Source organism: Ovis aries, chromosome 25 (assembly GCF_016772045.2).
Source record: "Ovis aries strain OAR_USU_Benz2616 breed Rambouillet chromosome 25, ARS-UI_Ramb_v3.0, whole genome shotgun sequence".
Taxonomy (NCBI): Eukaryota; Metazoa; Chordata; class Mammalia; order Artiodactyla; family Bovidae; genus Ovis; species Ovis aries.
In genome coordinates, this window is record NC_056078.1 from 1,887,890 (window position 1) to 1,902,626 (window position 14,737).

The 14,737-nt window shown below is 51.6% G+C and overlaps 1 protein-coding gene across 1 annotated transcript in view; it reads right to left on the reverse strand.

The window, feature by feature from the left end:
* PGBD5 (piggyBac transposable element derived 5) overlaps window positions 1–14,737 on the reverse strand; it is a 102,774-nt gene that overhangs the window by 33,022 nt on the left and 55,015 nt on the right. The window contains exons 2-3 of the mRNA XM_012104935.4: window positions 13,901–14,328; window positions 8,699–8,833 (exon numbers count right to left, since the gene is read on the reverse strand). Of these exons, the coding sequence (XP_011960325.2) occupies window positions 8,699–8,833; window positions 13,901–14,328 (563 nt within the window). The remainder of the gene's footprint in view (window positions 1–8,698; window positions 8,834–13,900; window positions 14,329–14,737) is intronic.

Sequence of the window (14,737 nt, forward strand, 5' to 3'; positions counted from 1 at the left end):
TATCTCCAATTTTCTTGAAGAGATCTCTAGTCTTTCCCATTCTGTTGTTTTCCTCGATTTCTTTGCATTGATTGCTGAAGAAGGCTTTCTTATCTCTTCTTGCTATTCTTTGGAATTCTGCATTCAGATGCTTATATCTTTCCTTTTCTCCTTTGCTTTTCGCTTCTCTTCTTTTCACAGCTATTTGTAAGGCCTCCCCAAACAGCTATTTTGCTTTTTTTGCATTTCTTTTCCATGGGGATGGTCTTGACCCCTGTCTCCTGTACAATGTCACGAACCTCAGTCCATAGTTTATCAGGCACTCTATCTATCAGATCTAGGCCCTTAAATCTATTTCTCACTTCTACTGTATAATCATAAGGGATTTTATTTAGGTCATACCTGAATGGTCTAGTGATTTTCCCTACTTTCTTCAATTTGAGTCTGAATTTGGTAATAAGGAGTTCATGATCTGAGCCACAGTCAACTCCTGGTCTTGTTTTTGTTGACTGTATAGAGCTTCTCCATCTTTGGCTGCAAAGAATAGAATCAGTCTGATTTCGGTGTTGACCATCTGTGGATGTCCATGTGTAGAATCTTCTCTTGTGTTGTTGGAAGAGGGTGTTTGCTATGACCAGTGCATTTTCTTGGCAAAACTCTATTAGTCTTTGCCCTGCTTCATTCCGCAGTCCAAGGTCAAATTTGCCTGTTACTCCTGGTGTTCTTGACTTCCTACTTTTGCATTCCAGTCCCCTATAATGAAAAGGACATCTTTTTTAGGTGTTAGTTCTAAAAGGTCTTGTAGGTCTTCATAGAAGCGTTCAACTTCAGCTTCTTCAGAGTTACTGGTTGGGGCATAGACTTGGATTACTGTGATATTGAATGGTTTGGCTTGGAGACGAACAGAGATCGTTCTGTCGTTTTTGAGATTGCATCCAAGTACTGCATTTTGGACTCTTTTGTTGACCATGATGGCTACTCCATTTCTTCTGAGGGATTCCTACCCGCAGTAGTAGATATAATGGTCATCTGAGTTAAATTCACCCATTCCAGTCCATTTTAGTTCACTGATTCCTAGAATGTTGACGTTCACTCTTGCCATCTGTTTGACCACACCTCCTGTCAGATCAGTGGTGGCATTAGATCAGAAATAAAGTGCGTAATAAATGTAATACACTTGAATCAACATGAAACCATCACCCACATCTGGAAAAATTATCTTCCATGAAATCAGTCCCTGGTACCAAAAAGGTTGGGGACCCCTGGGCTAAAAGAACAGTTCTCTCCCTGGGGACAGATCATGGCTCAGTGGTCCGGAGGGTGGGCTCCAGGGTTGGGAAGGCGGGGTTTAAATTCCAGGTCTGCCCCTTGAGGCTGAGACTTTAGATGAGGCAGCAAATCTCTCTGGGCCCTGGTTTCTCACCATGAAATAGGGGCAGGTGGTTATGAAAATGAGGGATGCCATGTAGTGTGCCTGAGTGTGGGACCTGGCTGGAGGCGAATACTCCACATATGTAAACTGTGCTTTTCTGAACTGCAGAAGCAGCTCATAAACCATGGCTTAGACTGAAGGGAGGAGGGGCTTCCAGAGCTGCTGGTCCAGCCACACAAGGTGTGGGGCCCCTCATGGATACTTCCTGGGGCCCCTGGACACACCTGGTGCTGTGTACGGGGCAGGCGGCAGGGTCCACTGGCCTGAGGTCTCCGTTTTGATTTCTGGCTTCTGAAGTTCACTGCTCCAGGGCAGGTGCACTCAATGAGCGAGAGACCATGTTTGTCCAGAATGGTTCTACCTGACTCGGCACCCCGCACCCGACCCTCCGGAGACTGGCCGTTCTCTGCAAGTGCAGCACTGGCCCCTAATAGAGCTCCACGTGGGGCCCCCATGCTCAGCCACACCCACCTCTGCCAGGTGCCCCTCCCCTCACCGCGTCCCTCGAAAGGGACCCTGGGTCTCAACTGTCCTGGCAGGAGGCCTAGCTCAACACATTCAAATGGGAGAACTCGGCCTTATTGATCATATCAGTTTTTGTTTTTTTTTAAATTTTAATTAGGAGATTCTTTTCTTTTCCCCTCAAAGAGTCTCAGGGCTAAACAAATCCCCATAGGCCAGCACAGCATTAACTACACGATGGGTTGGTTTTTCCCACTGTGTTCTCAACCTTTTTGACAGTACAGACAGAACAATAGTCTCCATGGAGATGGTCTCCTTTTGCACCCACAGAAGGGACACAAGGCTTCCAGGACAAGTGACCTCAGTGCCCCAGACTGAGGAGCCCAGCCACCTGTTGACATGACTCCCCTGAACTGGATATGTACCCTTATGAATAAGCCTCTCCTTTCACCCTCACTCAGCTCACTGGGAGTGCAGACAAAGGCACACGCAGGTGCCTGCTGGGCCAGGCAGCTCCCAGCAGGCCCGTGACACAGAGACACTCTCTGCAGTGCCCCACACGCCTCTGATCTGAAAATGGCAGCAGTTTTGCAAAAAGAAGGCATCAGCTGCAGTCTCAGAGCACAGAACACTTGTGCCTAGGGAGCAAGACCATCTCAGTATTGTCAGAGCCTCATGTCACAAACGATTTCCCACATGCTTATTCCACTGCTGTCAAAACATGGAGTCACACAGCCTAAAGCTCCTCCGTGGGATCTGTGACGAGTACCCCAGGGTGTGGGCACCCCAGAGGATGAAGGGCCTCCACCAGCTTTGAGGATTGTTCACTGTGGACAGAAACATGCTGTGGGTCATCTCATTTTCCTGAAATGGACACTTCGAAGGCATGGAAATCCTCTTTGTGGATGTCAGAGACATCAGCCGTGTTTCAGATGCTGCACTCACACACCCTGGCCCCCAACGGGGTTGCAGGGTACCTCCTCCTCCCCCTCTGAGGGGCTCCTGGGAACAGTGCCCACAGCACAGGGAGCCAGCCAGCACCTGCGCTCAAATTCCTGCCCCCACCTATCAGCCTTGCGATTTGGGATCAAAGACTCAGCCTCTTAGGTGTTCCTGCTCGGAGGCCATGCTCAGGGCTGGCCTGCAGTGAGTAACCCTGGCTCCTGCCTGTCCCTTCAGTGTCTGCCCTCGTGGTCCGCTCTCCCATTAGGGCGCCACATGCCCTGGTCTCTGCACCCCAGGAGCCTTTCTTAGCCCCACAGGTGCCCTCCAACAGCCTCACAGCCCTCCAGGACTGCATCATTCATACTGTACTTAGGAATATTTTTTTAACTGATATTTTAAGTATAGCTGAATTACCATGTTGTGTTAATTTCTACTGTAGAGCAAAGTCACTCAGTTACACATACACACATTCTTTTCCATTACATTTTATCGCAGGATCCTGAATATAGTTTCCTGTGCTATGCCGCAGGACCTTGTTGTTTATCCATCCTATAACAGTTTGCACCAGATTAACTGCAAACTCCCAATCTTGCCCTTCCTTACCCTTCTCCCCCTTGTCAACCACAAGTCTGTCTCTGTGCTGGGAGTCCATTTCCATTTCATAGATAAGTTTATTTGTATCATATTTTAGATTCCACATGTAAGCAATATCAGATATTTGTCTTTCTCTGTCCGGCTCACTTCACTTAGTGTGACCATCTCTAGGTCCATCCATGTTGCTGCAAATGGCATTATTTCATTCCTTTTTCTAGCTGTGTAGTATTCCATTGTCTTTATTCCTCACGAATATTTTTCATCTTCTGCCTCTCCTACGAGGGAGGCCATGACGGTTCCGTTCACCTCCAGGCCTTCAGTGCCCAGCACAACACTAATTCCATAAAGTGTCCTTAGAAAGCAATCTTCACTTAGGTTTTCCTTCATAGAGGTCTTGTTTTCTTGTCTATATTGTAAGCTTTTTGATAACAGGAATGTCTTTGACTTTGGAAGGAAAAAAAAAAAAAAGCTGGCAAACCCCTTAGGCTCTAGAGAGGCAAGGTTCAAGAAGCCATCATGGTCCCTGCCCGCCACGAGTTCAGAATCCAGGAGACCTGAGACACACACAGGCCGTGTGAGTCAGTGGCAAGCAGAAATCCCTCTGCAGTGGAAATGACAGGATGGAGACAAAGATATATTGAGAGAGTCCTATCCATCTATCAAGAGATATAGGTATTTATTTCAAGAAACTGATTGTCTGATTATGGAGGTTTGTTAAGTCCAAAATCTCAGAGCAGCCTGGCAGGCTGGAGACCCAGGTTAGAGTTGCAGTTCACATCCAAGGCCGTCTTGCTGGCAAAATTTCCTCTCCTTTCTATTTAGGCCTTCAGCTGATTTGATGAGGCCCACCCACATGATGGAGGGCAATCTGCTTTACTCAAAGTCTACTGATCCAAATGTTAATCTCATCTATAAATACCTCCACTGGGTATTCTGGGACATCCAGAATAGTGTTTGACCAACTATCTGGGTACTGTGACCCAGCCAAACTGGCACAAAATTACCCATCACAGCCTCTGAACCCTGCTCATGCCAGAAGGTAAAACCAGAAAGGCCAGCTTGGGAAAGAGGGGAGGAACAGGCACTCATGGGCATCCTGCGACACCAGCGCTGTCTGAGTCTGACGCAGAGTTCCTGGGAACGCTACAGGTGACCAAAAGCACTCCTCGTGCATGGAATGAGGGTGACAGTGCTGGGACCAGGGGCCAAGTACATACACCGTCCTGGCCACTCACCTCCCGTTACTAGGAGTCCCACAGGCACAGCAGACAGAGCAGCCTGACTCGGGGAGAGTGACCAGTGCTGAACATTCAACCAGACCATGGTGCCAGGTGACCCTCCCCCGAGCTGCAGCAGCATCCACGCTGCATCTGAAAGGCGCTTTGCTTGCAGGGAGTTCACTCCGTCTGTGCGACAGGGTATTGTTCCCTTACTAAGAGAGGGGCTCCCAGCTGTTCTGGATGATGACGAAGTTCTGGAAACGGATGGCAGTGATGGCTGCACAACACACTGAGCGTGCTTAATGCCACTTAATGGTCAATTTTATGTTATGTTTATTTTATCCCAGTAAAAAAAAGATACGCTCCTTCAGAATAGGCCCACATACACCATACAAATTTCACCCTCCCCACTCACATATATGACAACTTGCCAGATTATCAGAAGCCCAAGGGCCTACTGCTACAGGCAGCGGTCTCCTTCACAGGGAAAAGTGGAGGGCCTCATGCGGCTGCTCCTCAGCCCCGAGCACTGCAGGCTGGCACTGCCACTTGCTGATCTGTTTTCCAGTGTTTGGCGCACGGTGACAGCAAGATAGAGATCTTAGGGCCAAGCACTTCACAGTAAGCAGGCCTTCAGCGCAAGTCTACAATTGTCAGAGGGGGGAGCAGGCCCACCACGAGTCAGACCCCACGTACAAGGCTTCTGGAAGGAGGGCTAGAGGGGAGATCTGAGGACAGATGAAGCAGTACCACCTCACCGACTGGGACGGCAGCTCCATGAGGGTCTAAGTCTGTCTCTGAAGTGACCACTCCTTCTCTGATGCCTTCTTTCTCCTGGGAACTTTTCACTCCCTGCCTCTTGCACTCCAAGGAGTGAAAGATATTAACTTGTTAATTTTCAGGATAATATAGTTAATTTCATCTCTTCTTCCACATACCTCCCTACAGTCTCTTCATGAGTTATATCACACAGGACTTTTAATCACTTTTATATGATTCCCCTTTAAATGAACTCAAGAGCAGTGGACATATAAGGCATTAAAAACACTGGGGTTCTTCCTGGCACCCTCCCTTTCAACAGCACTGTCTGGCTAGCTGTTCGCTTCCCTCCTTATGCAGGTGCTCTGTGGGGACGTACTCGCTCATCTGAGGGTTGGAGCTGACCTTTACTGGGACCACTTGAGAAATCACTGACCAATCTGGAATACTTTTCCCACTTAACCCTTGGTCTGGAATCTTTCAAGTGGAGCTAATCATCTGGACTTACCTCAAAAGCACGCAGTCCAGCCAGCACACCTTTAAGTCTTGGCTGAATGACACCATAAAGCCAAAACCAGGCCTTAGTCTCCCCAGAAAAACACCTGTAAACCCTCGTCCCTTCCAGGTATCAGCTGAGTCCATGACAGGTAAAAATAAGAAAGTTACTGGTCAGCTTTGCAGACCCTAACTGGCAGGCTGGAGGTAGTTCTGTTACTGTGTAACAAACCACCACAGTGCTCAGGGGCATGTGATACATTGTTCCACGTGGTTTTCCAGCTCCAGTGATCCAGCCTGGACATTTGCTCATGGTCAGGGCGGAGAGGCCGGAGGAGAACCAGCGCACCCTCTTTCCAGCCCCTTCACCTACCACGTCTGCTGCATGCCATCAGCCAGCCTCCGTCTGCTACCAGTGAGAGAACAGCAGGGGGCAGAGGGCCACTGGGGCAGCAGGCTGGCCACAGTCTCTTTAGGTTCAGCCGCTTGGATTCTCCAGTGGATAAAATCATTTAGAATAATTTATTTAACAAATTAAAATGAAGAAAACATGCTTGCATACATTACCCCATATAATGCTAAAAAAGATAAGAATCACAGAACTCTGCAGTGGAAGGGGCCTCACTGATTAAGTTACCCCATCCCTTCACTCTACAGATAAGGACACTGATATCCAGGGCAACTGGGAGTCAGCTCAGTTCACACAGAAAGCAGCAGAGCTGGGCCTCAGGACCTAGGAGGGACCCCTGGACAGAGCAGTACTGACCACCTCATCTGGGAAACGTAGGGGGTGTAAGAACAGAGGAGATGCAAGTATGAAGGCTCAGGGGGTGGAAGGCACCCCCTGCCCCTCGCACCACGGCTGGATCTTCCCAGGCTACTGCCTAACCAGAGTTAGGGCCTGGGGAACCAAGACAAGGTCAGGATGCTAAAAGACCACTGTCCCCAGGCCACGTGGGTCCTCTGCAGGCAGAGGTGTCCCTCCCTACTTTGCTGCCACCACAGGCACCTTCCTCTGGATCAGAGAAGTGGGGGGGCTAAGGAAGTCCTCACTCCCCTGCTGTGAGACGGCTGAAACCAAGGGCGTCTGCGCAAATGGGGCTTCCTGTTGCTTCGGCCACAGTGGAGGCAAGACCAAGGACAGGAGCTGCCAGCTTCAATTCTGGCTTCTAAATTCAAACCCTCAAGCTGCACAAAGCCTCCTAGAACCAGAGAGTTTTAGAAATAAAAGGAAACTTCAAGGTACCAATTCAAACCCTTTACTTTATAGACGGGGATTTTATAGATTTCACAGAAACTGGAAGGAAACTGCACACACAGTGAGAAGAAGACCTGCGGCCTTGCAGGGAATGGTCCTGCTTCCTCGCTACTCATTAAATTTACAGTAAAAAGGAAATGGCACCAGAGGTACACAGGACCCACCTGTGAACATTCTATCAAAAGCCACACAGGCATGAATTTAGGAAGATGGCAATGACGACCCTGTATGCAAGACAGGGAAAGAGACACAGATGTGTATAACGGACTTTTGGACTCAGAGGGAGAGGGAGAGGGTGGGATGATTTGGGAGAATGACATTCTAACATGTATACTATCATGTGAATTGAATCGCCAGTCTATGTCTGACGCAGGATGCAGCATGCTTGGGGCTGGTGCATGGGGATGACCCAGAAAGATGTTATGGGGAGGGAGGTGGGAGGGGGGTTCAAAAAAAAAAAAAGAAAAAAAAAAAAACAACAAACAAAAGCCACACAGGCAGACTCCTAAGAAGGCAGAGCCATGATGTCACTGTCTGGCCCGATGCTGCAGGCAACAGCACTCAGTAAGAATTTATTCAAAGAAGGACTAAATGTCATACGTACAGTGAAATGGACTCCCCGATCCCCAGAGCAGTGTCACCACAAAGGATACTATAGAGTTGGCAGGCACTGTGCGGGAACGGAGAGCCCAGGCGGTACGTCCAGAGTGGTTTCCACTCTGGGGTGGGTCCCTGTGAAAACAGTCTGCAGCCTGTAGGTGAGGCCAGCTGGAGACCCCAGGCCCAGCCTCACCTGAGGCCCTGAAGCCCAAGGGGAAGGTGGGCTGCTGCACGGCACATGCATGGGGGCACATCCAGAGGAGATGCTCAGCTTAACCTTCCTATGACTCCTTTCCTGTGGGGGCAGGAGGTATGCCAACCCTCATGCCTTGGGCCTGGCGCTGCAGCCTGGCAGGGCAGTGAGGCGGGGTCTGCTTTGCCAGCCCCACTTCCTCCTGTGTGCTCTGCCCCCTGCCTGCTCCAGGAGCTCAACGTCTAACGCTGTTCCTACAGCAGAGCTTGGCCACCTCTTCCAAAAGAGCAGAGCAGAGCAGGGAACAGATGGCATGGCTGGCTCAGAGAATCGAGCTCCTAAGGCCACTGCAGCCCCAAGGAGGAGTCCTCGGGACTGGAAGGGAGGACAGGGACTCGGTGGGGGCTGGGGGCCGTTCTGGGACATTACACAGGGTGCTCTCAAGAGTCACGGCAGCCACCTCTGTGCCCGCCGTTCTGGTGAAGCCGCTGGCTTACACTGCAGGTACTGAGCCCTGATCTGTGTTTACAGCTGTTATTTAATCAGAGGGGCTGGGGTGGGCATGAAGGTACATGCAGGGGACAGCGCCAGCTACCCCTGTTCCCCTGCAAGGAAGAGAGCAGCCCAAGCCAGCCTCAGCTGCAGCATCCAGTCAAGCGTTCACTGTCAAGCATCATCCACCCTGTTCACTAACAGGGTAAGTGAGCAAGCTCATTGGTTACCAAATCCTCCCTGCCCTCCGGGGCCGGCCCAGAGCTCACCTGGATGATGAAGCCGGTGGAAGAGCACTGCCGGACCCAGAGGCTAAATTTCCGCTTTTTCCTCTTCCGCAGCTCCCTCTCCGTGCATGTGGCAATGAACACGGGGTCCTCGTCAATCAGGGGTTCATGTAGCACCTGCCGGGAAAGGCGAAGCAGAGACTCGGGAAGGCAGCATGAGCTCAGGGGCTCATCAGATCTGGGCTCAGATCCAGTCTTTGCCTTTGATCAGCTGTGTGGCCTTGGCTAAGTTACTTTATTTCTCTGATCCTGAGTGTCCCTGGGTCTCTCTCAGTTGGGGGAGGGTTAAGTAAGAAACGGTACTCGAAGCACTTAGCCAGTACCTAGTGAACGGAAATCATCATGATACTTAGTTATTGGCGTTAAGGTCCTCAGTCCAAACTCTCACTTGGGAGAGGGACCTCCCAGCTAAACATGCCCGCGGAGGGCAGCTACTTCCTTTCAAGGAAGACCTTCCCACTGATGGACGTTCCAATTGCTCACTGACTGAAAGCTGATCTACATCTGACCTAGACCTACTGACCTGAGTTGTCCCCTGTGAGAAATGGAGACAAACACGTGATTTCTTTAGGTTTTCTGAACAGCTCTCACACTAGCCCGTGACCTTCTTTTTCCCAAGTCAAACGTTCTCTTTTTAAGAACCATTCCTGAAATGACCCAGTTCCCTCGTTTCCGTGACCCAGCCTCTGGCTCTCCCCCAGGTCATCACGTCTTTTCTGACCTGGGACTCCCCAGACAATTTTTAAACTCACTGCATCTCTTCCTGCTTTTTAATGGCATGATAACAGGACTTCTTTTTTTTCAGTTATAAGACAATGAAGCAAAAAGAAACGGCATAATAAAAACAAGTTCCAGAGGTGTTTCAAGTTCTGTTTTTGCAAGCTAAAGCATTGGGGGAGACTTGCGGGTAAATTTTAGGAACCTGCTACACTTCCCTTCCAATCCAATTTCAAGCGTACTTACAAACTGGTACGTATGTGTGGTTCACTGAAATGTACTGACAGAATGCTAGAAACACTATGATTCCAAGAACTCTTCCCAACTCTCTGGATCAGGGGCTGGCAAACCGCAGCCCAGCCCACTCCCTGCTGTAAATCAAGTTTTACAGGAACCCACCATGCCCTTCGCTGATGTATTGTCAGTAGCTGCTTTCAGGCTACAAGCTCCGAACACAGACCACATGGTCCTCCGAGTCTAAAATACCTGGCCACTGTGAGCCAACGCCACTCTCCATCAGGGCTTTTCAACTTGAATGAACAAACTAGTCACCTGGGAATCTTACTGAAATGTGGCTTCTGTTCCAGTAAGTTTGGGGCAGAGCCTGAGTTTCTGCATTTCCAACAAGCTCCCAGGTGACGTGATAACGTGCCCTGATGACGGCAGAACAGAGATTAACACTCACCAACTGTGACATGGGCAGTAGCCCTCCATTCTCCTATTAGTGTTGGCTTGAGTTCCACTTGAGAAATAACTGCCCTGCAGTGCTGGGTCTCAGGCATGCACACCAGCCCTTGCAGCTTTCTACTGCTGGAGGCAGGAGCTGCTGAACAAGGCCTGCCTCGCCTTGAGCTCATGAAGGGGAGACTGGAGAAGCTGACCCATGCCCAGCTCCACGCAGCTCATCAAATATGCAAAGCCCATTCGGATCCACTCTAAAAGGATGGCCGGAAGTCCCACACATGGGCTGGGGGAGCGGCGGATGGAGCCGAGTGGGGAAGATGAGGCCCCCCAGCTCTTCAGAAAGCCGCTGTCCTCTATTCCATCTGCACTCACCACAGCACAGAATCCATTCAAACCCATATTTCATAAAGTGTTTCACCAAAGTAAGAGAGTCAGCAGCAGCTCCGGGCCTCCGTGGCTTCTCCTCTTTCCCACCCTCCTTGCGGGAATGTGGGGCAGTCACAGTGCAGGGCAGGGCGCTCTACACAGCTCCAAACACTGCCTCCTCCCCGCCAGGCCGCAGGGCGCCAGCGCCACCTCCACCTCAGCCAGTGCTGTGTCCTCAGGCCCTCCTCGTGTGACGGCTCGGGTGAGGGGCAGGCACTGAGCAGGGGGACAAGGCAGTCGTGCACTTTCACAAGCCCTCCCCAGATCCTCCTCTAACTAACCTGCCCCCAGGCTTGAGAAGTCGCATGCAGTCTCCCCGTTCAGCATCTGTGTATGAATACTTGTGCGTGGGCACATACCACAGCCTGGGTTACAGGTCGATTCTGGGGACCCTCTGGAGACTGTGTAAACTCACCCAAAGAGTCACATTTGCTGGAATAAAAAGGAGACTGCAGGGCAGAGGGTGTGTGTGAGGGTGCTGTGTGCTGAGGTGGGGTGTGTGTACGGTGGGGATGCAGAGCCACTCCTGGGAGTCAGGAACACAGCAGCCACATGTCTGGTGGAGACGGAAGAGAGGCTGTTCCCACTGGTCTCACAGGTAGAGTGAAGTCCCGTCCACAGAGCCCTGAGCCCTCAGGGGAGGGGGGCGGGACTCGCACACACACCTTCTCCTTGAATGGAATGTTTCAGAGCCACCTGGAAAGCCAGGAAAGCTTGGAAGTTTCCTTTGATTCACTTAACAAAGACACATGTGATGCTGATGTTTCTGTGTGTAAGGATGAGGCGGCCTTCACGGCAGGGGCTGAGCGTGTGCCCAGAGCCACCAGGTCAACAGCCCACACTGGCAGGACCGCAGCTCATAGGAAGGCCTGAGGGTGCTCCACACACTACACGCACACTTACTGGTCTCATCCCCTTTATCTGACAGCCTCCTGACAGAGCTGGCTCAACGGGGGCCCAGAGTTGGGAGGAAGAGGAAATTCCAGGTGGTCATCAGCACGTTGGAAAGCTGACCCCAGGGATTCTGATTTCCCCTCTGCCTCAAGTTCTGTCTGTTGGGTGGTCTGTACTAGGTACTGTTTGCCTCCCAGACTCCCTTCCCACTTTCCCACCCTGCACTGGGGCCTGGAGGGCAACCTCTTATAAACCACATCCGGGGCCCCTGCCCCCAGGGCCTGCCTTTTGTGGCTACAAGAGAGGGATGAACAAGAGACTAGAGGCCTGCCTGCCTGTGCCATCCGGCCCCTCAGGCTGAAGCCATTGCTCTCCCTCCTCAGCACTGCAGCTTCCTGTTGTTGCCAGCCCAAGGGATCTCCACCTTGATGATCCGCCTGAACCCTGAATGCCCACAGTCCCTGCTTCCAGTTCTCTGTAACTGCCCTTCTAGAACACAGCATTTGTTTCCTGCTGGGATCCAGACCACCACATAGAGCATGGGATGGAAAATGGTAGCAGCAAGAACAAATACCTTTGCAAGTACAAAGGCGAAAAACTAAATAAAATTTAAAAAAGAAAAAAGCAAAGGGAGGGAAAAAAAAAAAGAACCTAACACGGCCAGAGAGCCACTTCCCAATCTAAAGCTCACGTCAGTCCCTCTTGTTTCAGTGTCATCAACTGGATCCAAAGGAAAGATGAGGGCAGCAAGAATAAAGTGACCACCTCTTCAGGGTCTCTCTTCACAGCCGTCTGCGGGCACAGGAGGGCAAGATCTGGGGGGCAGCACTGCCCCATCACAGCACCCCTGTGTGGGCTGGGAGGGGGTGAGTCCACACAGCTCAGAATTTGCTAGTGGGTGCTGCAGGTGCCCACTGGCCAAGCAGACCCCAGGGCCACACACGCAGGTGGCCGTGGGGATCGCCTGGGATGTAGGTCTCACTGTCCGATGCTGCTGCTCCAGAAGGATCAGACAGCATGGGGTTGATACCTGGCAGGCACACAACAAACACAGGTATAATCACGGGTATGCTTGTCTAGGGGCTGGAAGGGCCTTCGGCAGCCTCATCTTCAGGCTGTTAAATACTAATTACCTAAGGAGTTGGTTGGTTAACTCTCAAAAGACACTTAGACTTAGCAAGCACTCAGACCTCTCCAGCAGCTCTTCTAATGTTTGACTCCAGTATGGCCAGAATATTGCTTTTTCCGCTTGTGTCCCAGCCAGTGTGTCTCTGGTTTGGCTCATTTTCAACCAAGCAAACATTCAATGAAACAAACAAACAAACCACACCCAGCCCTGTACTTGGTCCTGTAGGGCCGGTTATATAAGGCAGAGGTTGTGTCCCCTAAGACCCCATGTCTTGGTAAGAAGGAAAGTGAAGGCCAAGATCAAACAGCGTTTGCTGCCCTGTAAATAGCGGCAGGATTTGGGAAACCAGGAATCACAGGGGGCCCTGGAGCTGGGAAGCCTGCAAAGGCAGAGAGGGCATTATCTTCCCCACAGAAACCCCATGCTTTATCTTCCCCACAGAAACCCCATGCTAAATCCCTGTGCAGTGAATATAGGCTAGGGAATTTGGAGGGTATCTCTAAGAGAACCACGAAAAGAGCTTGAGGCTCATTATAAAGGTCCTTAAGGAAAAGCATAAGGAAGTTTAAGTGTACAAATGAAAGAGAAGTAAGAGTTTTATCTCCATATAGAACAAGTCTGCTTCACTTAGGCCAGGAACCTCCTGATGATTTGGTAGAGCAATCTCTGGGAAGAGTCACCTTGTCAGTTTACCACACCAGCCGAGCAACTTTGAGGATGACTTCTGGAACTTTGTCACCACAGCCAAATGCGACTGCCATAGTCCTTCAGAGGCTAGGGCTGGGAGCCAGGAACTGAGAGCAAACACAGCCCCATTTAGGTAGTGAGGAAGGTGAGGGGCTGCAACAGTCAAGGTCATGGCTGACAGCTGGCTGCAACCCCCTCAAAGACACTCACTCTCCATGCACGCTGGGTACCCAGTGCTTGAGCCACTCCCCCGGTCTGAGAACGCTGGACCCCAGTCTCCTTCCCTGCACCCCTAGAAGGCCGCTGGCTTTCCTTCATCACCAGCAGGTGAGCACGGTACTCAGAGAACACAAGAAAACGAACACTACCCTGCAAACCACAGCTGAGAAAGAAAGGGTAATTAATGGAGAGGGAGGACGAGGAGAAATGAGGAGGGAAACGATCTCGGAGCAGAATGCTAAATGCGGTTTGGGGCCGTTCTTCCATCACCTTCCTCTGATCAGATGGGGACGGGAGGGGTTGTGGCTGCGCAGGGATTCCCCGGAAAGTGACCTTGGGGTACAGGCGGGATGGGGGAAGCCACGGTCACCACCGCCTCCCTGCCCGCTGCCACCCCGGGAGGCCCAGCCCGGGGCCCACGGCCTCACCTGGGTTTGGGAAGGCCTGAAGGCAGAATCGAAGCCGCTCTGCAGGGAGTCCAGGAAGGGCTGGACCTTATAGAGGCCGTGTGTGGTCTGGCTGGAGCGGAAGGCCACGACGTGGAAGTACTTGAGGATCTTCTCGAAGCGGGCCTGGCTCATGACCAGCGCGAGGCTGCGGTTGCTGTAGAAGCCGCCGCTCCAGATGCTGAGGACCGACTCGCAGTGGGAGGTGCTGGTGGAGATGACGTAGCCCAGGAACGCCTTCATCTCCGGCAGCGTCACGTCCACCCAGGCGCCGTCGCTCCCGAACCGCTCCTGGAACTTCTTGGCGTACAGGTTGGTCTGCACCACCATGTTCTTGAGGACGTTGTCAGGGACGAAGAGCTGGAAGAAGTCCACGGCGCTGGCGCTGGGGGGCATCTTCCGGGTGGGACCTGGACAGGCAGGCCAAGCGCTACTGCTGCGGCCACCGCGTCCCCGAACTGGGCCTCCGCCCGAGCGCCACCCCCCCCCACGCCCTCCCGGGAGGACCCAGACACCCATCTGGAAGCCGTCCTGCCCACCCTCCAGACAGGACACCCCGCTCCTGCTCTCTGGGCCCCGTGTCTCCCCTGAATCCTGCACACGCCTCCCTGTCCACCCCCACAGACCTGGCAAACGCGGAAACATGATCAGAAGAGAGAGACGCACAGGGAGGGCAGCGGAGACCCAAAGGCACACTGAAATCTGAACAAAGAGCTCGGCAGGTCTTTCTGGCTCTCATTTCCCTATAAATTAAGGTGACTTTGGAATGCTTTTTACCACTTGGGGCCTGAAAGATTTCATTCAGGTGACGGCAATTTA